Here is a 26413-nt window from a genome sequence, read left to right on the forward strand (position 1 = left end):
ACCTTTAAATCCTCCCAAGCGTATGAATGCTGTAGACCATTGAATAGGAACCATACGAATAGGCTTGTACTCCTAGCAGTCAACTGGAACAGCATGCAATAAATCCTTCCCCCCAATAATGAGACGACACATCACTTTGAGGGTAAAACAGGAACTCTGGACTGGCTCATCCAGCCTGGCTTTTATTACAATTGTACACATACAGGCCACACCCAGGGGGAGGCATAATGACATAGATGTTACATCCCACACATCCCCTCCCCTTAGTGTGACACATAATCCCATTATGCATACAGTGTAGAATATACTTTTACACAACTTTCATAACTTTAAAACCATACATCACATTCACATAAAAATACATATCCACAATCAATCCATTCAGGGGAACAACATATTAAAAAATGGCATGAATCCGACCAGGGGTTCAAAAGTTACTAAAAGTATCTTTTGTTCCTTTCTGGCTGGCAGAAAAACATCCCCACAATGCACCCTGGTTTCCTCCCTTCTGCCCTGGAGTTAATTGGAGAAGTAATCCAATTATCCAGGACTAGAGGCAGACTCCATTAACCACATGGTTGCAAAACAACATAAAACACTTTAAAATACATAAAGTCACATTTACACATAACACACAGACATTTCACCTATCCCCAGATAGCTGGGATCTGCACGCACAAAACTACCGAATAGCGCGCAGATCCTACTCACACAGTACAATTGCCATGGAGCCAGTGGCGTACATACCAGGGTCGCAGGGGTCGCGGCTGCGACCGGGCCCGGCCCACCAGGGCCCTGCGACCCTGTATGTACGCTCTGGGCCAGCCTCTTCTCCTGGGGGGCCCTGAAGCCGGCCACCTCCGGGCCCCCCGAGGCTGGCCCTGCTTACACCCGGCGGGCAGTCAGGCTGGCCAGCACCACCCCCAGGAATCCAGCACCACCCCCAGGAAATTGATGACTGTGTCGGGACCTTCTGTCTTAGTCGGTGAAATCGGGACTCCTAGCTGTGTAAAAAGGCGTGTTGTAGCCTGCAGACTACTGGGAGGTAAGAGGTTGCTTTCTATGGAGAGTCATCCAGATAGTGAATAATAGTGGGGCATCTACAGGTGTTAAGTAATATCCAACACAACGTCTCAGCAAACATATCGAAAATACGTGGGCTGCTCTTAGAACCAAAGGCTCTCGCCATTTAACACCATGTAGATGCCACAGGGATGGATGTATTGGGAGTAGTTTAAACGCATTCACTATGTCCGTCTTACTAAGCCAAGCGCCTATTCCTGCTGAGAGGATGGCCGTGATGGCATTGTCTATAGTAGCGTATTGCAGTGAAAACTCCTCAGACGGAATAAGTGAGTTTAGACTTGGTGTGGCCGATGCATGGGGAGCAGAGAGGTCAAGAATCAACCTTTGCTTGTTTGAGGACTTACCAGTGACCAGACCTATGGCGTTAGTTCTCCATACCGCAAAAGGTGGAGTATCAAAGGGCCCAATTACAAACCCTTGGTCAACCTCTTTCTGTATCAGTCGGTCAATAGCGTCAGGATCTGCCATGGCTGTTTGCAAGTTCTTGCATTCTAAGACCCCAGTAGGCATGTGGATGATACCCGTGTGAAAACCCGCCGTGAAACCTGACACCAAAAATTCCACTAAGTGTTGGGATGGATGATCACGTAATAATTTTCTCAGTAGTGAGACATCAATAGACGATAAATACTGCTTGGGGTATAGTTTATTTGGGCACATTGCTTTAGAGTGGGCACGGAAACATAAGGAACACACATGAAGCAGCCTACATGCACTGAACCCGCACGTGCCTGTATTAAAATTATTGCAAATTTGCGACTTCCCCAAAAAGATTATATCGCGGCCCAATTTATCTTTAAGGACCTTGGCTGGTCTACCAGTCGGTGGCACATTGGGAGGGAGGTAAAAATTATTTACCTCTGGGGAATTGGGGCATAAATTAGCCGTGTGTGAATTAGAGGCACAAATGGCACAAGCTGGTGTCTTGAGGCCCGCAAAGTGACGACAAAAAAGCTCCGTATCCAGCATACTCCAGTCAACTTGAAAGCTAAACTGGGACAGAGCCGCCGACGCCTTTGCGGTGAAAGCACGGTGGTAGTCATAGAATGCCGTACCACCGTACTTATGCCCCAAATCCACCAGCTTGTGTAGGTACAGATCCAATTCCTCCCTCCTATGGGGATGCACTGAGCAAACAACATCCCTGTAGGTTCCAAAAGCCAGAACAAATTCCGGAATAGACAGCTTATGGTTTAGTCTGGGGTCCCTAGATTTAAGAACCACTGATATGTCACCGTAAGCATACGTTTTATTTTCCAGGACATCTTGGGAGGCAATGAGAAGTGATACCAAATTCACCTCTTTCCCCTCCAAGATGTCCTTTCTCAAGTTAGCAGGCACCATATGTGCTGGGTTAATAACATGCGGATTTTTAATACCCGCCGGAATATTACCAGTAGAAGTGCTGGGGACAACCGCCGTGTCACTATTTCCCAGAGCCGTTTGCGACTGCTGTCGGCTCTCTAGGTCGTATTACTGATAAACTGGATAAAATGGACACAAAGAGGTCAAGACCGAGGATAATATAGTATGCAGGTCAGAAGGCTGACCGCTACTAGACCCTTCACCAGCCCCCGCATTATCGGTTTGCGTGTTTAAAAGTCTATATAATTCGGCTTTCCTGGCCGTAGCTGGGTATGGTATGTTCCTTCTCCTCAATTCGGCAGTGATCCGAGGAACCGTCCAGGAGCGGAGCGATGCAGGACTTGCATTGTCGACTCCTTGAGATGGAGTGACCGATCTAGCAGGTGTGCTAGGGATAGACAAATCTTCCCCGCCTTCTGGTAGTTGTGACATGCTAAAAAATAAATTGTAGAAGTTTTACCTAGTGTAAAATCTTTTCACTGGCTGTTTTAACTAGTGCCAAGTGGCGAAACAATTAAGACGATAGGTGACAGGTGAGGCCCTACTAGTTGCCAAGCGGCTGTGAGAGGCTCTATCTATGATTTGGCCCGATTGGAGTATGAGGCCATTGACATTATGGCGGGAAGTTGGCCCCTCTGTGACAATAACCAGAAAAAGACAGAATGGGAGTGACAGGTGAGGCCCTCTCTATGCAACCGTGCGAGGCGGCTAACTATGATTTGGCCCGAGGGGATGTCGTACCTCCGTTTGAGGATGGGTGTTGGCCTCGCTGGACCACTAACGTAAGGCGTAGAAGGCCACGAAGAACGTACCTAGCGGCTCCTATGCTTTTAGTGCCAGTGAATAACTAGCCTATGACATAGACGGGGAAGGGAAACGTGTTGAATCGAAGCAAAGGGACGTACCTGTTGAGACGAGTATTGGTCGGGTAAGGTAATACAGGTAAACTGTAGGTCCTACAAAATAGTGAGTTTATAAATAAATTTAAATTTAATAACTATTAAATGATTATTGCTATGTACCTAAAATCCCTCCTTTACCCAAGATACCTACCAGGTAGCAAAATCCTAAATTGGAACTTTGAACCAAAACACAAAACTGCTGCTTGGATGGACTAGCCTATAAATGTAGAAATAACACGTAAGAATAACGGCTATGAAAAATCTGCAGTAGCTAGTTAAATAAGAAAAACTGACATGCTAAACTTTAGGTGTTTTTAAAAATTCAATGTATCACATATAAAATAAAAAAAAACTCATCTTGACTGCTTGTAGTGCCTAGAACACAGATTATTTGGCAGAATGCCGGTGTAAAGGCTAGTCATTATAGTCGGATTTAACCTGATATAAAACATGTAACACAAAGTGATTAAAATTGTACAATATGTAATTCGTATGATATGTAGTAATAACGATTGCCCACAAGGGGCCGACATAACCCAGCTAGAGTGCAACATGAATTTCCAAATGTATTGTAAAAGAAATTGGAAAATAGTATTTTTATCCTATGAGCACAAAATCAATGTAAACGGAATATAAGTTTGAATAATGTGATATGATTTAAACGAAATCCGGCATAGAAACGAATTGCCCAGCGTACATGCAAGAATTCCCGCCAAAATTTCGAACTATGTGACGTAACGGTAAGCTTCCGTACTTGGATAGTGGTATCCCAGGATGACGCGGATCGACCACGACAGCCGCCCGACGGCAGCCGTGACTTACGGTTTTGATGAAAAACGGAACCAGCCGCCGAACGCTTACTGGGTAAGCAGAATGCGGGAACGCCTGGGCGACAGGGAAGCTCTAGCAAGCTGACACGGAGCAACAGGATCAGGTAAGAGATTCCACGGAGATCAGCCTGTAACAGAGGAGATTCGCACGGACCGGATGTGCGGTTATGCAAAATCTCAAGACCTGAGCCGGTAGCAGGTGAAGGGCTGGAGCTCCTTAAGAAGGGGACTCAAGCCCCTCCCACAACTTCAGGCCCTGCCTTCCATATATATATATATATATATATACACACACACAGACACACACACATATATATATATATACACACACACAGACACACACACACACATATATATATATATATATATATATATATATGTATATATATATATATATATATACACACACACACACAGACACACACGCGTTTTAAACCTGTCCCCCTACTTTTGTCCCTGGCCCCTTAAGTATGAATCCTGGAGACACCACTGAGGGAAAGGAGAGTAATGAGATTCCTGGGGGAGGGAAAGGAGAGTAATGAGATTCCTGGGGGAGGGAAAGGAGAGTAATGAGATTCCTGGGGGAGGGAAAGGAGAGTAATGAGATTCCTGGGGGAGGGAAAGGAGAGTAATGAGATTCCTGGGGGAGGGAAAGGAGAGTAATGAGATTCCTGGGGGAGGGAAAGGAGAGTAATGAGATTCCTGGGGGAGGGAAAGGAGAGTAATGAGATTCCTGGGGGAGGGAAAGGAGAGTAATGAGATTCCTGGGGGAGGGAAAGGAGAGTAATGAGACTCCTTGGGGGGAAGAAGAGGGCAGGGAGTAATGAGACTCCTTGGGGGGAAGAAGAGGGCAGGGAGTAATGAGACTCCTTGGGGGGAAGAAGAGGACAGGGAAGTAATGTGGAAAGGAGGAGTAGAGCTGAATTATGGAAGAAAGGGTGGTGGCGTTGGTGCAGAACCACTCACTTCTGTGTCAGATTTGCTGAGGTTTTCTTTAACAGATTCCAGATCTACTGACTCAGTCTTGGAGGCCACATAGCGTTGATTGTCATCTGGCATCTAAAGGATTAAGAGAGATTTGCAGATATATTTAAAAAGAACCTACCTTGTTCTCCACCAGCCTAAAACATGTGCCTTTTACCTATGAAGGTAACACAAACAGAGTGAGACTGCAGATAAGAACCATTCGGCCCATCTAGTCTGCCCAGTTTTATAAATACTTTCATTAGTCCCTGGCCTTATCTTATAGTTAGGATAGCCTTATGCCTATCCCACGCATGCTTAAACTCCTTTACTGTGTTAACCTCTACAACTTCAGCTGGAAGGCTATTCCATGCATCCACTACCCTCTCAGTAAAGTAATACTTCCTGATATTATTTTTAAACCTTTGTCCCTCTAATTTAAGACTATGTCCTCTTGTTGTGGTAGTTTCTCTTCTTTTAAATATAGTCTCCTCCTTTACGGTGTTGATTCCCTTTATGTATTTAAATGTTTCTATCATATCCCCCCTGTCTCGTCTTTCCTCCAAGCTATACATGTTAAGATCCTTTAACCTTTCCTGGTAAGTTTTATCCTGCAATCCATGAACCAGTTTAGTAGCCCTTCTTTGAACTCTCTCTAAGGTATCCATATCCTTCTGAAGATATGGTCTCCAGTACTGTGTACAGTACTCCAAGTGAGGTCTCACCAGTGTTCTGTACAATGGCATGAGCACTTCCCTCTTTCTACTGCTAATACCTTATACAACCAGGCAATAGAAACAAAGCACATACTTCCAGAAACACCCATTCCCTTTTACTAGCTAGCACCACCTCTAAAATCATGTGCTCTCTTCAAAGGTGTGGGACACTAATGGAAGCACTTTTTTTGTGTGAATATATCAGTTTTATTTATTTTTTAGATAACTTTTCAATCTAAAATATAGTTTGCAGTTTTCAAAGCTTGACAGTTCATAATGTGTTTTTATATGGGTTGGTAGGGCATTGGTTCCTAAGTCCCAGATTTATTATCTTTTCTTCTACAATCTATTGGTAAGGAAATTGCTGTGTTATGGAAGTCTTAGTCAGTGATTTTATGTACCCATAGTGCATCAGGTCATTGGAGTTGATATTGGCTAGCAGAGATACTGGCAGTCAGAATCACTTTCTGAAGACGACAAGCAGGTTAATTGCTCCTTCGTGCCAAATAGAACGATCTCAAAGCACCGACAACACCTTGTGACGGTTTAACCTTGAAACAGACTTTTTTCCAATAAATCTATCTGAAAGGCAGGATTTTAGGGGGCTACCAAGTGGAGGTATTTTAAAAAATCTGTATATTCTACTCAAGAGGAAGTATTCAAGATGAATAAAGAACATGAACTCCCTTTGTGCCCAACAAAGTTTAGTCCCTAAAGCGGCTAAATGATAACAATATAATGAAATGATTATGGACTAGGACCTTCGCTGGTAAAAGCATTCAATGATGAAATCGAGGGCAATACGCTCTCACTATGCAGACTATCTATCCGAATGGTGTAAGCACAGATGTGGTAGGGAATCAGGCTTGCCATGTGACAGTAACAGGACAACATGATGGATAATTGTACAGACATAGAATAGACTCAGATAGGGAAGATATGTCACCATATTTCGTATCCCTTGATGTGGAAACATTTTGGCATTTCATTCTTGGTTTCAATCTTTTACAAAAAAATAAAATCATATCTTGATATTTGGTTTTAATATTAATTTACCGGACCACTCACATCTCTGTCTGTTTGGTGGAGGCTTTCCTTAACGGATTCCACATCTGCTGACCCAGTATTCGAGGCCATAGAGGTGAAATTGGCATCTGGCATCTAAAGGGTTAAGAGAAGAATTACGATATTTAAAAAGAACATGCCACGTCCCCCGTGCAGCCACAAAATAGATCAGCTTTCTCCATCCACTGTATGAAACATTCTGGATCCTGTTCTCATTTACGGACAATAGTGTGTGTTTTTGAGCACTGGCGGATATTCCAGTCTGCTAGACCCACCAAGAGTGCAGGATTTTTTCCCAGAGTAACAGATTTAGAAGTAGCAGTGTTAGATTGCTAGATAGCCATATTCTAGATCACTATAGCCCAATTCATCTCCTATTTATCAACATCTCTGTACTCACCTCATCTTTAACGAAGCACTTGTTCTTGTCCTTTGACGCATCAAGTTTCTGTTGACGCTTGCGATCTTTCTGTCTCTAAACATAAAGTGACAGATTACTACGCTGGCTAGATATACATTTTACTCCAAATTGTACTGCGCTGAAGAACATGTAAGAGCTTTAATTCTAAGAATAATTAACTTAGAGCCCTTCAGCCGGATATAGAACACATCAACAAAACCCCTCAGCCGGATATAGAACACATCAACAAAACCCCTCAGCCGGATATAGAACACATCAACAAAACCCCTCAGCCGGATATAGAACACATCAACAAAACCCCTCAGCCGGATATAGAACACATCAACAAAACCCCTCAGCCGGATATAGAATACAACAACAAAACCCCTCAGCCGGATATAGAACACATCAACAAAACCCCTCAGCCGGATATAGAACACATCAACAAAACCTCTCAGCCGGATATAGAACACATCAACAAAACCCCTCAGCCGGATATAGAACACATCAACAAAACCCCTCAGCCGGATATAGAATACATCAACAAAACCCCTCAGCCGGATATAGAACACATCAACAAAACCCCTCAGCCGAATATAGAACACATCAACAAAACCCCTCAGCCGGATATAGAACACATCAACAAAACCCCTCAGCCGGATATAGAATACATCAACAAAACCCCTCAGCCGGATATAGAACACATCAACAAAACCCCTCAGCCGGATATAGAACACATCAACAAAACCCCTCAGCCGGATATAGAACACATCAACAAAACCCCTCAGCCGGATATAGAACACAACAAAACCCCTCAGCCGGATATAGAATACATCAACAAAACCCCTCAGCCGGATATAGAACACATCAACAAAACCCCTCAGCCGGATATAGAATACATCAACAAAACCCCTCAGCCGGATATAGAACACATCAACAAAACCCCTCAGCCGGATATAGAACACATCAACAAAACCCCTCAGCCGGATATAGAACACATCAACAAAACCCCTCAGCCGGATATAGAACACATCAACAAAACCCCTCAGCCGGATATAGAATACATCAACAAAACCCCTCAGCCGGATATAGAATACATCAACAAAACCCCTCAGCCGGATATAGAATACATCAACAAAACCCCTCAGCCGGATATAGAATACATCAACAAAACCCCTCAGCCGGATATAGAACACATCAACAAAACCCCTCAGCCGGATATAGAATACATCAACAAAACCCCTCAGCCGGATATAGAATACATCAACAAAACCCCTCAGCCGGATATAGAACACATCAACAAAACCCCTCAGCCGGCTATAGAACACATCAACAAAACCCCTCAGCCGGATATAGAATACATCAACAAAACCCCTCAGCCGGATATAGAATACATCAACAAAACCCCTCAGCCGGCTATAGAACACATCAACAAAACCCCTCAGCCGGATATAGAATACATCAACAAAACCCCTCAGCCGGATATAGAATACATCAACAAAACCCCTCAGCCGGATATAGAACACATCAACAAAACCCCTCAGCCGGCTATATAACACATCAACAAAACCCCTCAGCCGGATATAGAATACATCAACAAAACCCCTCAGCCGGATATAGAATACATCAACAAAACCCCTCAGCCGGCTATAGAACACATCAACAAAACCCCTCAGCCGGATATAGAACACATCAACAAAACCCCTCAGCCGGCTATAGAACACATCAACAAAACCCCTCAGCCGGATATAGAATACATCAACAAAACCCCTCAGCCGGATATAGAATACATCAACAAAACCCCTCAGCCGGATATAGAACACATCAACATAACCCCTCAGCCGGATATAGAACACATCAACAAAACCCCTCAGCCGGATATAGAATACATCAACAAAACCCCTCAGCCGGATATAGAACACATCAACAAAACCCCTCAGTCGGATATAGAACACATCAACAAAACCCCTCAGCCGGATATAGAACACATCAACATAACCCCTCAGCCGGATATAGAATACAATAACAAAACCCCTCAGCCGGATATAGAATACATCAACAAAACCCCTCAGCCGGATATAGAACACATCAACAAAACCCCTCAGCCGGATATAGAATACATCAACAAAACCCCTCAGCCGGATATAGAATACAATAACAAAACCCCTCAGCCGGATATAGAATACATCAACAAAACCCCTCAGCCGGATATAGAATACATCGACAAAACCCCTCAGCCGGATATAGAATACATCAACAAAACCCCTCAGCCGGATATAGAATACATCAACAAAACCCCTCAGCCGGATATAGAATACATCAACAAAACCCCTCAGCCGGATATAGAATACATCGACAAAACCCCTCAGCCGGATATAGAACACATCAACATAACCCCTCAGCCGGATATAGAATACATCAACAAAACCCCTCAGCCGGATATAGAATACATCGACAAAACCCCTCAGCCGGATATAGAACACATCAACATAACCCCTCAGCCGGATATAGAACACATCAACATAACCCCTCAGCCGGATATAGAATACATCAACAAAACCCCTCAGCCGGATATAGAACACAACAACAAAACCCCTCAGCCGGATATAGAATACAATAACAAAACCCCTCAGCCGGATATAGAATACAATAACAAAACCCCTCAGCCGGATATAGAACACATCAACATAACCCCTCAGCCGGATATAGAATACATTAGCAGAGCGCTTTAGGTTGACATAGTACAAGTTAGCAGAGCCCTTTGCGGAGCGCTTTATCTGGACGCTGGATATATTAGCAGAGCCCTTTGCGGAGCGCTTTAGCTGGACATATTAGCAGAGCCCTTTGCGGAGCGCTTTAGCTGGACGCTGGACATATTAGAGTACCTTCTTTTTCAGCCTCTTCTTATTTACTTTCTCCTTCTCTTTCTTCTCCTGTTCTAACAGCTCCTCTGCGTTCCGGTCGGCCTCCTGAGTGAGACAGCACAACATAATACATAGAGAATCTAACCTTACACAACATGTTCTCCATCAAACACAACATAATACATCGAGAATCTAACCTTATACAACATGTTCTCCATCAAACACAACATAATACATCGAGAATCTAACCTTATACAACATGTTCTCCATCAAACACAACATAATACATCGAGAATCTAACCTTATACAACATGTTCTCCATCAAACACAACATAATACATCGATAATCTAACCTTATACAACATGTTCTCCATCAAACACAACATAATACATCGATAATCTAACCTTATACAACATGTTCTCCATCAAACACAACATAATACAGCGAGAATCTAACCTTATACAACATGTTCTCCATCAAACAAAACATAAAACAGCGAGAATCTAACCTTATACAACATGTTCTCCATCAAACACAACATAATACATCGAGAATCTCACCGTATACAACATGTTCTCCATCAAACACAACATAATACATCGAGAATCTAACCTTATACAACATGTTCTCCATCAAACACAACATAATACAAAGAGAATCTAACCTTATACAACATGTTCTCCATCAAACACAACATAATACATCGATAATCTAACCTTATACAACATGTTCTCCATCAAACACAACATAATACATCGATAATCTGACCTTATACAACATGTTCTCCATCAAACACAACATAATACATCGATAATCTAACCTTATACATGTTCTCCATCAAACACAACATAATACAGCGAGAATCTAACCTTATACAACATGTTCTCCATCAAACACAACATAATACATCGATAATCTAACCTTATACAACGTGTTCTCCATCAAACACAACATAATACAGCGAGAATCTAACCTTATACAACATGTTCTCCATCAAACACAACATAATACAGCGAGAATCTAACCTTATACAACATGTTCTCCATCAAACACAACATAATACAGCGAGAATCTAACCTTATACAACATGTTCTCCATCAAACACAACATAATACATCGAGAATCTAACCTTATACAACATGTTCTCCATCAAACACAACATAATACAGCGAGAATCTAACCTTATACAACATGTTCTCCATCAAACACAACATAATACATCGAGAATCTAACCTTATACAACATGTTCTCCATCAAACACAACATAATACATCGATAATCTAACCTTATACAACATGTTCTCCATCAAACACAACATAATACATCGAGAATCTAACCTTATACAACATGTTCTCCATCAAACACAACATAATACAAAGAGAATCTAACCTTATACAACATGTTCTCCATCAAACACAACATAATACATCGATAATCTAACCTTATACAACATGTTCTCCATCAAACACAACATAATACATCGATAATCTAACCTTATACAACATGTTCTCCATCAAACACAACATAATAAAGCGAGAATCTAACCTTATACAACATGTTCTCCATCAAACACAACATAATACATCGATAATCTAACCTTATACAACATGTTCTCCATCAAACACAACATAATACAGCGAGAATCTAACCTTATACAACATGTTCTCCATCAAACAAAACATAAAACAGCGAGAATCTAACCTTATACAACATGTTCTCCATCAAACACAACATAATACATCGAGAATCTAACCGTATACAACATGTTCTCCATCAAACACAACATAATACATCGAGAATCTAACCTTATACAACATGTTCTCCATCAAACACAACATAATACAAAGAGAATCTAACCTTATACAACATGTTCTCCATCAAACACAACATAATACATCGATAATCTAACCTTATACAACATGTTCTCCATCAAACACAACATAATACATCGATAATCTGACCTTATACAACATGTTCTCCATCAAACACAACATAATACATCGATAATCTAACCTTATACATGTTCTCCATCAAACACAACATAATACAGCGAGAATCTAACCTTATACAACATGTTCTCCATCAAACACAACATAATACATCGATAATCTAACCTTATACAACGTGTTCTCCATCAAACACAACATAATACAGCGAGAATCTAACCTTATACAACATGTTCTCCATCAAACACAACATAATACAGCGAGAATCTAACCTTATACAACATGTTCTCCATCAAACACAACATAATACATCGATAATCTAACCTTATACAACATGTTCTCCATCAAACACAACATAATACATCGAGAATCTAACCTTATACAACATGTTCTCCATCAAACACAACATAATACAAAGAGAATCTAACCTTATACAACATGTTCTCCATCAAACACAACATAATACATCGATAATCTAACCTTATACAACATGTTCTCCATCAAACACAACATAATACATCGATAATCTAACCTTATACAACATGTTCTCCATCAAACACAACATAATACAGCGAGAATCTAACCTTATACAACATGTTCTCCATCAAACACAACATAATACAAAGAGAATCTAACCTTATACCAGGGCTTCCCAAACTTTTATGGGCCGAGACCCACTTTTCAAAATGGTAATTTTTCGAGACCCACTTGCTTTTTTAATGCATATTTTAAAAAGTGAACACCATAGCAATCCGCTTTAGATGCATAAAATTGGCATAACATGGCAATCAGCTTTGGATGCATAAAATTGGCATAACATGGCAATCAGCTTTGGATGCATAAAATTGGCATAACATGGCAGTTTTAGAGGCAGAAACTTTACACATCATGGCAATCAGTTTTAGAGACATACAACTGCTTACTCACAGACTGTCACGTTTAAACATTTGTTATGAAGGAACACAACTGCAGATTTCTTATAGTTCGAATATTTATTATAGAAAGTAAATGGTATTGACTTTAATTCCAATTTACAGGTACTGTAGCTTTAAGTAATAAACGATAACTGAAGTCCACAATTATACGCACTGTAGCTTTAAGTAGTAAACGATAACTGAAGTCCACAATTATATGCACTGTAGCTTTAAGTAGTAAACGATAACTGAAGTCCACAATTATATGCACTGTAGCTTTAAGTAGTAAACGATAACTGAAGTCCACAATTATATGCACTGTAGCTTTAAGTAGTAAACGATAACTGAAGTCCACAATTATATGCACTGTAGCTTTAAGTAGTAAACGATAACTGAAGCAGCAAGAGTCCTTTAGTAGTATTAATTAATTAGGTGATAAGAAGTTACAATAGCTGTTCCATAGACTTTAACTGAAGTAAGACAGATGCAGCTAACTGAGACAAAGTATGAGTTGAAGTTAGCTGTAACGGGTTGGCTTTAACGAAGGACTTTGGAGACAGGAAATAACAGCTTTGAGATGCAACGCTTATCACAGAGGTTTTACTTAGCTTCCGGCACATAGAACACTGGTTCCCGAGATTTCCTCAGAGGCGGTTTATCCTGTATGGATAGAGTTCAGCTTTAGCCGTGGATGAGGAAAGGTGAAGGGAACTTGAAGTCTTCCAGTCCGGTCCGGTAACAGCAGGCTTTCACAACGATGTTGCAGCCGGTTCGTGAGTACGGAACGTAGTTCATTAATCCAGCGTCGATCAGCTGGTGCGGTCAGATTAAATAGGGAGACCGTGTCATAAAGAGGTGTGGCTAAGCTCCGTGGAACCAGGAAGTAAGAGGATATTATAGTTAAGGCATGACAGTATCCCCTCCTTAATGAGCAACCTCTGGGTGCTATTGACTTGGCTTAGAAGGGTAACGTTTGTGAAACTTGGAAATTAATTTGTCAGCATGAACGTCAGAGGAGTTTTCCCATGTATCTTCATCAACTCCATATCCTTTCCATCTGATGAGGTATTGTAAGGAGCCACGATGGATCCTTGAATCCAGTATACTTTGAATCTCGTATTCTTCTTCACCCTGGACCAATATGGGATCAGGAGAAGTAGTGACATTTCTTTGGAAAGGGTCAGGATGATGAGGCTTCAACAAGGACACATGAAAAACAGGATGTAGCTTTAAAGATGGTGGAAGTTTCAATTTAACAACATTACGGTTGATAACCGATAGTATTGGAAAAGGACCAAGAAAAAGAGAACTTAACTTCTTTGATGGACGGTTTGTAGAAATGTTCTTTGAGGAAAGCCAGACAAGATCACCGATTTGATAAGAAGGTGAAGGTTGTCTTTTTGTATCAAAAAACTTCTTTTGAGTGGAGGAGGCCAATTCAAGATTCTCATGCAATTTCTTAAATAAAGAGGACATATGAGAGATTTGATTCGAATCGGAGAGATTAGATGAAGAAACTGTCTGAGCAGGAAATGAGGAAGGATGAAATCCATAATTGGATAGAAATGGAGTCATTTTACTGCTGGTATGAAATGAGTTATTGTATGCGAATTCTGCCATAGGTAACCAAGTTATCCAATCGTCTTGTAAGTGAGAGCAATAACATCGTAGATATTGTTCTAAGCATTGGTTGACTCTTTCAGTTTGTCCATCTGTTTGAGGATGATATGCAGATGATAGTTTACGTTGGATATGAAGAGTGGCACATAATGCATTCCAGAATTTGGAGGTAAATTGAGTTCCTCGGTCTGAAATTATTTCGTCTGGCAGTCCGTGAAGTTTAACTATGTTGTCAAGAAATGTTTTCGAAAGTTCAGAGGATGAGGGTAACTTCTTTAAAGGAATGAAATGAGACATTTTCGTGAAGCGGTCTACTACCACTAAAATGGTGGTATGATGATGAGAAGGAGGTAATTCTACCAAGAAATCCATAGAGATGGATTGCCAAGGTCGTTCAGGAATTGGTAAATTCAATAATTGACCAAATGGTTGATGATGGACATGTTTTGATCTTTGGCATACAGAACAAGATTTGACATAAGATTCAATAGTTTGGTCTTGACGAGGCCACCAATAGTATCTTTTAGACAATTCAAGGGTCTTTTTTATACCTGGATGACCTGCCAGAGGAGAATCATGAATAAATTCGAGTACCTTAATTCTGAAGGAGGGAGGTACGTAAATCCGGTCTTTGAAAAAGTAGAGACCGTCTTTCTTGGATAATTTAATTGATTTAGGAAGTTCGAGAGCATCTTCACTGAGATCTTTAATGTCGTCAATAAGAGAAGATAAGATTCCAATGACTTTAGGCGAAGGAGGTTAAATTTTAGTGTCTTTATGGATCCTGGAAAGGGCATCAGCCTTTTTGTTTCTAGACCCAGGTCTAAAGACGATTTGGAAGTTGAACCGGGAAAAAAAGAGATTCCATCTTACTTGTCGAGCAGACAGTGTTTTATTGGAGTGAAGATATTCAAGATTTTTATGGTCAGTATAAATGATCAAAGAGTTCTGAGCGCCTTCAAGAAGGTGTCTCCAGGTTTCTAAAGCCACTTTGATACTTAATAATTCTTTTTCTCCTGTAGGATAATTCTTTTCAGCAGGAGATAATGATCGTGAGAAGAAGGCGACAGGATGAAGAGGTTCTTGAGGAGTTTTGTGTTGAGAGAGGACAGCTCCAATTGCAATTTCCGAAGCATCCGTTTCAAGGACATAAAGATATGAAGGATTTGGAAGTTGAAGAATAGGAGCTGTTGTAAACTTTCTCTTTAATTCAGTGAAGGCAGTTTGAGCCTTTTCGTTCCAATTGAAGGGATGTTTTTTACTGTTAAGTTGATTGAGGGGGTGAGCAATCTCAGAGTAGTTTTTAATAAATTTTCTGTAGAAATTGGCGAACCCTAGAAATCGCTGTAATTCTTTTACTGTAGAGGGAACAGGCCAGTTGATGATACAATCGACTTTTGCATTATCCATACCTATTGAATGAGGGGAGATGACATAACCTAAGAAGGTTATTTCTTTGACGTGAAAAAGGCATTTTTCAGGTTTAGCGAATAATTTGTGAGTTCTGAGTCTTGATAACACCCATCTGACATGTTTTCTATGTTCCTCAGGAGTGTTGGAGTATATGAGAATATCATCTAAATAAATTATGACACAGACGTCCAATAGGTCTCTAAAGATATCATTTATGAAGTGTTGAAAAGTTGCAGGGGCGTTGCAAAGGCCAAAAGGCATCACCAGATATTCAAAGAGGCCATATCTTGTTCGGAAAGCAGTTTTCCATTCATCATTAGCCTTTATCCTGACGAGATTATATGCCCCGCGAAGGTCAAGCTTTGTATAGATGGTAGCAGTTTTCAATCGTTCGACCAGTTCATTGATGAGAGGAAGAGGATAACGATTTTTAACTGTTATTTTATTTAAAGCTCTGTAGTCAATGATAGGACGTATAGTCTGGTCTTTGTTTCTTACAAAAAACATACTTGAGGCAGCAGGTGAACTAGAGGGTCTAATAAACCCTTTCCGTATATTTTCATCTAGATAGTCTTTGAGAATTTGTAATTCAGCCTCAGAGAGAGGGTAGATGTGCCCAAATGGTACTGGGGCACCAGGTATGAGGTCTATAGGACAATCGTAGGGACGATGAGGCGGGAGCGTTTCAGCTTTTTTTTTACTGAAGACATCTGAAAAGTCTGAATAACAAGAAGGTATGGTTGGTTCTTTAGAGATTTGAAGAATAGGAATTTGCTGTAAACATGTTTCTTTACAATAATGTGAGTTAAAGGTGATAGAGAAAGGAGACCAAGAAATTTGAGGGTTGTGGTTCCTTAACCAGTTGATCCCTATTATAACGGGATAGAGAGGTGACGGAATAACATCAAATACTAGAAATTCAGTATGTATGTGATTTGTGGTTACCTTTAGAGGGATGGTTTCATGAAGAATCGGTCCCGAGGAGATAAAGGAGCCGTCAATCACTTTAATAGGAACAGAATTAGCTTTTTGAACACAAGGAATTTTATTCTTTGTTACAAAGGTTGAATCGATGAATACTCCATGTGCACCAGAATCGATGAGAGCTTCAGTCACAATTCTCACCTTATCCCACTGTAATACAAGGGATACAGTTGAGAACGGAGTGGTCGATGTTGAAGGGAGTGCACTGAAGATAGCAGAGGTATAGGCTTGTCTACCGGCCTTTGTCCGTTTTAATAAGGGACAATCAGAAACCAGATGATCTTGAGAGGCACAATACATGCATAGGTTTAATTGACGTCTTCGGTTCTTCTCTGCAGGAGTAAGAGGACTTCTTATTACCCCTATTTCCATAGGTTCACTTGGTAAGGAAGTCTTTTCTGGAGCTTTTGAAGGAGTGAAAGGTTTGCGGTCTTTAGAATGTAAAAGGGCTTTTTCTGCCTTTCTTTCTCTTAATCTTCTGTCAATGCTGATTGATAAGTGAATTAGAGCGTTCAAAGTAGTAGGAAGTTCTGTTCTAGATAATTCGTCTTTTACAGCTTCAGATAACCCAATTCGAAATTGGTTGCGCAATGTGATGTCATTCCATTGCGTTTCTACAGCCCATCTTTTGAATTCAGCAATATAATCTTCAACGGGTCTATTTCTTTGCTGTAGTGTTCTGATTGTTAAATCAGCTGTAGCTTGTTTGTTAGGATCTTCATAGAGGAGAGACATGGCTTCAAAAAATTCATCCAGTGAGTCTAAGATGGGGTCATCGTTTTCCAGAAAGGAATGGGCCCATGACATAGGTTCACCTCTTAGAAAGGAGATAACCGAACAAACTTTAGTTCTTTCTGTAGGGTAGGATCGAGGTTTCAAAGCAATTAATAATTTGCAGGTGTTGAGGAACTCCCTGTATTTTGAACGATCTCCAGAGAACTTTTCAGGGTTACACACAGCAGGATCGCTAGCCGAGTGCAGAGTAGTATGAGGAGTATGAGTTTGTAAATCTCTGATATAGGTGAAAAGTCTTTCGTTAGTATCTTGCAGTTCTTGCACACTTTGGGCTAGTGCATTAACTCTTTGATTCAGCGTAATTATAGTAGAATAGAAATCTGCTGGATCCATTACAATGGCTGGATTAATCTGTCACGTTTAAACATTTGTTATGAAGGAACACAACTGCAGATTTCTTATAGTTCGAATATTTATTATAGAAAGTAAATGGTATTGACTTTAATTCCAATTTACAGGTACTGTAGCTTTAAGTAGTAAACGATAACTGAAGTCCACAATTATATGCACTGTAGCTTTAAGTAGTAAACGATAACTGAAGTCCACAATTATATGCACTGTAGCTTTAAGTAGTAAACGATAACTGAAGCAGCAAGAGTCCTTTAGTAGTATTAATTAATTAGGTGATAAGAAGTTACAATAGCTGTTCCATAGACTTTAACTGAAGTAAGACAGATGCAGCTAACTGAGACAAAGTATGAGTTGAAGTTAGCTGTAACGGGTTGGCTTTAACGAAGGACTTTGGAGACAGGAAATAACAGCTTTGAGATGTAACGCTTATCACAGAGGTTTTACTTAGCTTCCGGCACATAGAACACTGGTTCCCGAGATTTCCTCAGAGGCGGTTATCCTGAATGGAGAGAGTTCAGCTTTAGCCGTAGATGAGGAAGGTGAAGGGAACTTGAAGTCTTCCAGTCCGGTCCGGTAACAGCAGGCTTTCACAACGATGTTGCAGCCGGTTCGTGAGTACGGAACGTAGTTCATTAATCCAGCGTCGATCAGCTGGTGCGGTCAGATTAAATAGGGAGACCGTGTCATAAAGAGGTGTGGCTAAGCTCCGTGGAACCAGGAAGTAAGAGGATATTATAGTTAAGGCATGACACAGACTCAGAATCAGAAATGTTGTTGTCCTGCTCTTTCATCCAGGCACCTCACATTGATTATCCTAGTGGTGGAACTAATGTAGAGAGGACCGTGGTGCAAGTATGTTTTCTGGGCCCCCATCTAGTGAAAGTGTGGCCAAAAGGTAGATCTCCATCTGTCTGAGAACTTCAACAATAATATGCCAGATGGAGATCTACCATTTGCACATCATTGCAGGGTTATATTTGTGAGCAGTGTTTGAATGTAAGCATGTTTTTGTATTAAGTATATGTGTGCATGTATGAGTGTATTTGTATGTACTGTTGCTATTGGAATGTAGTGGTGTACTTGTTTGTAATGTTTGCATCTGAATGCAGGGGTGTTTGTATATGTAGTGTAGGACTTTAAATGCAGGTGTGCTTTTTGTGTGTAGTGTTGGTGTTTGAATGAAGGGGTGTTTGTAGATCATTTTAGTGTTTTAATGCAGGGGTGTGTTTGTATGTAATGTTTGCGTTTGATTGCAGTGTGTGTGTGTGTGTGTGTAGTGGATGCAGTGTGTGTATATTGTGTTTATAAAATATACATATACACAATGTGTGTTTCAATGTAAGCATGGTTTTTGTATGGAGTATGTGTGCAGTGTATACACACACACACAGACACACAAATACACACATTGACACAGCGATACACACAATGACACTTAGTTTCCCACACACAGACACTCATGTACACAGATACACACAGACACACAAATACACACACACAGTGACACAAAAGGACACGCAGAGACAGGAGGTGAGGGTGACAGTGTGGGAGGGAGTGTGTGTACTGGTAACAGTGTGGGGGGCAGTGTGAGAAAGGGTTACAGTGGGTGGGCAGGGGGAGAAAGGGTTACAGTGTGGGGGGGGGCAGGGGGAGAAAAGGCGACAGTGGGGGGCAGGGGGAGAAAAGGTTACAGTGTGGGGAGAGGGGCAGGGAGAGAAGGGGTTACAATGGGGGGGGTAGGCAGAGAAGGGGTTACAGTGGGGGGAGGGGGGCAGGGAGAGAAGGGGTTACAGTGGGGGTAGGCAGAGAATGGGTTACAGTGGGGGAGGGGGCAGGGAGAGAAGGGGTTACAGTGGGGGTAGGCAGAGAAGGGGTTACAGTGGGGAGGGTAGACAGAGAAGGGGTTACAGTGGGGTGGGGGGTAGACAGAGAAGGGGTTACATTGGGGTGGGGGGGCATTGTTTGGGCTCTGTGCCCTACCTTCTTTAAACATCCCTGGTGGTCCAGTGTCTCCCTGGTGGTCCGGTGGGTTACCTCTCCGGTCTGCAGCTCCGCCGGGTGCAGAGCTGCAGACAGTGTAATAAAAGTCTTGCGAGCTCCCTGAGTGTTGCCATGGTAACGCTCTGGGAGCTCGCGAGACTTCTATCACACGGTCTTCAGCTCTGCACCCGGCGGAGCTGCAGACCGGAGCTGCTGGCAGACTGACTGGAGGGAGCCCGGCGGTATACAGGGCAAGCTGCCGGGCTCCCTCCTGGTGTCAGTCTGCTTGCCTGACTGCCCGGCGGCCCTGGATGTGTGGGTCAGCGCGACCCACTGGGGATCGCCCTGCGACCCACCAGTGGGTCGCGACCCACACTTTGGGAACCGCTGCCTTATACAACATGTTCTCCATCAAACACAACATAATACAAAGAGAATCTAACCTTATACAACATGTTCTCCATCAAACACAACATAATACAGCGAGAATCTAACCTTATACAACATGTTCTCCATCAAACACAACATAATACAAAGAGAATCTAACCTTACACAACATGTTCTCCATCAAACACAACATAATAGATAGAGAATCTAACCTTACACAACATGTTCTCCATCAAACACAACATAATACAAAGAGAATCTAACCTTACACAACATGTTCTCCATCAAACACAACATAATACATCGAGAATCTAACCTTATACAACATGTTCTCCATCAAACACAACATAATACATCGATAATCTAACCTTATACAACATGTTCTCCATCAAACACAACATAATAGATAGAGAATCTAACCTTACACAACATGTTCTCCATCAAACACAACATAATACAAAGAGAATCTAACCTTACACAACATGTTCTCCATCAAACCCAACATAATACATCGAGAATCTAACCTTATACAACATGTTCTCCATCAAACACAACATAATACATCGATAATCTAACCTTATACAACATGTTCTCCATCAAACACAACATAATACATCGATAATCTAACCTTATACAACATGTTCTCCATCAAACACAACATAATACATCGATAATCTAACCTTATACAACATGTTCTCCATCAAACACAACATAATACAGCGAGAATCTAACCTTATACAACATGTTCTCCATGTTCACCAAACACAACTATGGCAGACCACCTGACACCCCAACTGGGTGCCTCCACCAATCGCTGCTTCCTAATTCTTACCAAGTACCACAAGCACCACACCAGACACCATCAGCACTGTAGTCCCCACTTCCAGCGTGACAGCTTGCCTGGGCTCTCGCTGTCCTCCACCCATCCTGGACCCAAGACCAGGATCCAGCTTCCAGTGGGGGAACCTCTCCTCTAAGAGAGAGTAACAGGAACAGCTCTTAAAAGAGCTTAGTGATATAGCAATCCCCAGAGTGATACAGTCATCCCCCCTCACACATGAGATGAGACTATGTCCCATTGTACAGCGCTACGGAATGTGATGGCGCTATATAAATAATAAAATAATAATGTTGAGGGTAAGCAGGAATTTGTTTATTGTCCGCCACAACTGCCCTTATATGCAGTTCCCCGTGCAAGAGGCACTCCCCCCGTGAGAGTAGACTACAGTAAAAACATACACATGATTACATTGGCTCTCAGGTCCAGGACACTCCCACATAAAACAAGATAATCCCTCCTCTGTGCCTGGGAGATAATTGAGCCAGGAACTGTGTTGAACTCAATCTCCAGGCACAGATAAACATACATAGAGAATAACACCTTGAATGTGATGTGTGTGTTCCAGGAGCTAGCTAACCGTAATGGCTTGAGTGCAATAACAGAGGTACTCGAAAAACAGACTAAAACAAAGTAAATAAATAAAATAGTAACCATGTAATACTTTATAAAAAGTGTAGCGGGTGGAATAGATGGGAATGAATCTAGAAAGTGCAGCAAATGTATATGGTGTGTATGTCTTTAAATCTGCTATATGCAGACTAGGTTACATATACACCAAATGATATACTTCTGTAAAAAAAATATCTAAACCATAGAAGGCAGAAAAAGCAGTATATGGGACTGTAGCGGAATGCAGTAAGCCTGTCCTGTAATATGCCTGTAACAGAACTATGCTATATGCCTGGACTATTGAAATAACCGAACACAGCTGGAGCCATCCACATATACATTGCATTGCCAGAAAATACACCCGTTTGTATGATTTTATACGAATCCTTTGTGTGCCGAATAGATGGCCGCCATTTTGGGACTTGTGTACGAACAGCGGTGTTTGCCTGTGAACGCATGGAACTAAAATCGGACGCGCAAACAGGCGAACACCGCTGAGACCTCCATGCACCCAGAACTTCGTACGGAAACTACCGAACGACCGGCCGTTCGGTAGTTATACTTAACTTGGTATGAGGATTCTAGCGATCACGGAGATTCGAATGGATGACAAGAATTTCGTATCTTTTGTTCATGCGAACGGAGACCGACCGCAAGGCCAAAACGTATGGAACTATTTTCGGCTAGTTGGTCTGTGCGGTCGGTCAGAACTTTGAAGCCCCATAACTCCCGAACTGTTCATCCGAATGGGCTGATTTTTAGATATATTGTTCCCCTGAATGATAAGAATGAAAAGATTTAAAGCTGTACCCCCTGGTTTTGGGGTACATTCAGAACTGGGGTAAAATAATGTATGTTTTAATTATGTTAACTGTTTATCTGAGGGGAGGGGATGTGTGGGTTGTACCCTGTACCTGATTGGTGATTCTATGCCTCCCCCTGGGTGTGTTCTTTCTGTACTGAATCCTAATAAAAAGCAGGCTGGGTGTTCCAGTCCTCAGTTCATCTTGACCCTTCAAAACGTAGCCTCGTCTCGTTCTTGGAAGGGGATTATTTGGGAATATTATTTTGCTCCTGTTACAGCTGAACCTGACTCTCGCTCTGGATATCGTGGATGGGATTACACCAGCTTTACTTCTCCACAGCAACTTGCAGGGAAAAGGACGTCTTCAACGGCAGATACCCTCGCTCTACCTGGGTAGCCGTTACAATGCCTATGTGACTGTATTCAGTATATCATGCCTAAGTTAATTTTCCTATTGTTATAATTCTGTGTATTAATCATATGTTATTCGGTAGTTTCCATCCGTACAATATGCATATGGAAACTACCGAACTGAGGGACCACCCCAGAGAGAAGTGTGTCGGCAATTAAGGTTCGCAATTCTTTCTAACCGCAGGTTAACAAGCTCGTTAGGATTGTATCTGGGTGGCCGCCATTCGGTATGCGTACACGTGGCGGCGGCCATCTTACGCATGAAAATCTCAGCGGTGTTTGGTCGTCGAGTGTCTGGAACTCAAATCGGACACTCAAACAACCGAACACCGCTGTGACCTCCAGAGCTCCGTAACTACCGAACGGAGAGTCCTAACGAATCCTCATTCGGTAGAAACAAAGTACCGAACGAGGGAACCAATATCTAGGTGAATTGAAATGCGGATAGCGAATATAAGTGTATGTTTTTTCTGCCGAACGGAGACCGACCGCAGGGCCCAAACACATGGAACCCTTTTCGGATACCACCTCATGTGCGGTCGGTCAAACTTCACCCTCCACCTAACTACCGAACCACTGGTCCGATCTGGGTGAATTTTGGATATAATAGTCACCCAGATCAGGGCTACCTAGCGGTACCCTAATATTCAGATTATGTGTTGGTTTAGGGGTATATCCATGTTTGGGGTAAAATACTGTATGAGTTAAGGGGATTATGAGTCACTCTGAGGGGAGGGGATGTGTGGGAGGTGACAAGTACTGTATTGGTTACTGTCCTAATTGATGTGAATCCCTCCCTTGCATGGGAGCATGCTTTATAAGGAACCCTGGAATAAAAGATTGTCAGTTCTGCTCCTGAAACTGTGTGTCGTCCAGTTATTGGGAGTGCTGTGGGATATTGCTGTATTACTTTGCCTGCTGGAAACTCTACTTGTGGATTTACTATTGACTTGTTCCTGAGCCTCACTGGGATCTTAAGTGGAGAATAGCTGTGGGAAATCAGCTCTCCGCTACATTGGTTGGCAGCGCTGGGATCCAGACTCACAGAGGAACAAGGATTAATGGAGATTGACCTTTCTACACTAAAGAGATCCACATTGAAAGACCTTCTGGAAGCGAAAGGTGTTTCAGCCAGCAGCAAATCAAAGGCAACACTCATCGCTGAAGTGATGGCAGAATACAGAGCAGAGGAGGTTCCGGCCACGGAACAAAGAAATGAAACAGAACATGAGGAGTTCCAAAGACAAGTACAGTTCCGGCTGGCCTTTTATGGAGAAAATCCACCAACAGAGATTATCTCTAAAACCATGACAGAGGTGCAGGAGTTTGTGATGCGCAAAAGGAGACCACAAACACCAGAAAGAAGTCCAGCAGGAGCTGTGGCACAAGAGGGTAAGCCCAAAATTCCCTATCAAGCGTTTAAAATGTATGTAGAAGCGGAGGAGGATATAGATGCCTTCCTCCAAGACTTTGAAAGACTGTGTACGCTGCATAACATACCAAGGGAAGATTGGGTACCCATATTAGCAGGACGGTTATCAGGGAGGGCAGCTGAAGCCTACCGTACTATACCAGACATTGAGATCAGAAACTATAACCGTGTAAAAGAGGTTATCCTGGCCCGGTATGCAATGACACCAGAGGCATACCGGAGGCGCTTCAGGGAACTGAAAAGGGCAGAAAAGGACTCGCACGCAGAGTGGGCTTGCCGGCTACAAAGGGCAGCTCTCGGGTGGATACAGTCAAACCAAGCGCGGTCCATGGAGGACTTGTTACAAATGTTGTTATTGGAACAGTTTTATGAGGGGATATCCGCAGAACTGCAGGAATGGGTGAGGGATCGTAACCCCACATCCCTCACCGAAGCTGCTAAAAAGGCAGATGATTTTATGGATGCCCGCAGACAAACCAAGGCAGTGAGTGCTAAACCTGCTATGCGACCGCTGGGAGGAAATTCCTTCTCCACTAACCCTCAGCCCCCACCGAGACAACTCCCTCCACCGGCACCGGCAGCAGCACAACCAAGATACCGCACATCTGCTTCTGTGCAATGTCACCGGTGTCAGAAGTGGGGACATTTTCAGCGAGATTGCCCGCAGTCTAGAGACCGCACCACCTGGATCCGACCAGGGCCCCCACCACCACCACCGAGAGCAGCAGCGCACCACTACCAGGACGAGACACAACTTCCCTATGGCTCTGCAGTTCCAGTCACAACTGTGGAACAGTGGGAAGTGTTGCATGAGGCCAACCCATTGCAGTCACAGGCGGATAACCGGCAGCATCATAGGCAAACCGTATACCTAGAGGGAAAGCCTATGCAGGGGCTCAGAGACTCGGGAGCCACCATCACCTTGGTCCAAAGTCACTTGGTTTCTGACAGGGCCAAAACCAATAAGACTGTGGCTGTCAGGGTTGCAGGGGGAGCCGTGTCTCGGCTAGATACAGCCAGGGTACACTTGCATTGGGGTGCGGGGTCAGGGAATGTGGAAGTGGGATTAATGCCGCAATTACCTGCTGAGGTGGTATTGGGGAATGATCTGGGCAAACTCACCTCTGCATTTGAGCCCCAGGCTACTGAGGAAGCACACCCAGTAGTCACCAGGCAACAGGCCCGCACCCAGGGCTACAACGCACTGCCGGAGGTCCAGGTAAGAGATTCCTCCCCTCCCCTAGACTGTATCCCTTGGGCCCCCCTGACGAATTTGCAGCAGAGGTGATCACTGACCCTACCCTACAAGTATACAGAGACAAGGTCACCTCTGACCAACCGGGGGCGGAGGGGGAAAGATTTGTGTGGGACAGATAGTTATTGTACAGAGAGTCGGATAAGCAGGTAGCTGGGTCAGACCCAATTGTTGTAAGACAGCTTGTAGTACCTCAGAGGTACCGAACCGAATTACTCCGAATAGCGCACGATATTCCGCTATCCGGATATTTGGGGGTCAGTCGTACCAGATATCGGCTGACCCAAAGTTTCTTCTGGCCAGGGATTAGCCAGGAGGTGCAGATATTGCAATACCTGCGATACGTGCCAGAGGGTAGGCAAAAGGGGGGATAGGCGTAAGGCTAAGTTACACCCGCTACCCATAATTGAAGAACCCTTTTAAAGGATAGCAGTGGATATCGTAGGCCCCCTCCGGAAACCTAGCCCCTCGGGCAAAC

General features: G+C 42.6%; 1 protein-coding gene across 1 annotated transcript in view; it reads right to left on the reverse strand.

Moving 5' to 3' along the window:
- The window catches only part of TTC31 (tetratricopeptide repeat domain 31), a 96041-nt gene that overhangs the window by 33563 nt on the left and 36065 nt on the right, over positions 1–26413 (reverse strand). Inside the window, exons 4-7 of the mRNA XM_063457504.1 lie at positions 10213–10296; positions 7328–7402; positions 6931–7023; positions 5150–5242 (exon numbers count right to left, since the gene is read on the reverse strand). Of these exons, the coding sequence (XP_063313574.1) occupies positions 5150–5242; positions 6931–7023; positions 7328–7402; positions 10213–10296 (345 nt within the window). The remainder of the gene's footprint in view (positions 1–5149; positions 5243–6930; positions 7024–7327; positions 7403–10212; positions 10297–26413) is intronic.

Source organism: Pelobates fuscus, chromosome 6 (assembly GCF_036172605.1).
Source record: "Pelobates fuscus isolate aPelFus1 chromosome 6, aPelFus1.pri, whole genome shotgun sequence".
In the NCBI taxonomy this organism is placed as follows: Eukaryota; Metazoa; Chordata; class Amphibia; order Anura; family Pelobatidae; genus Pelobates; species Pelobates fuscus.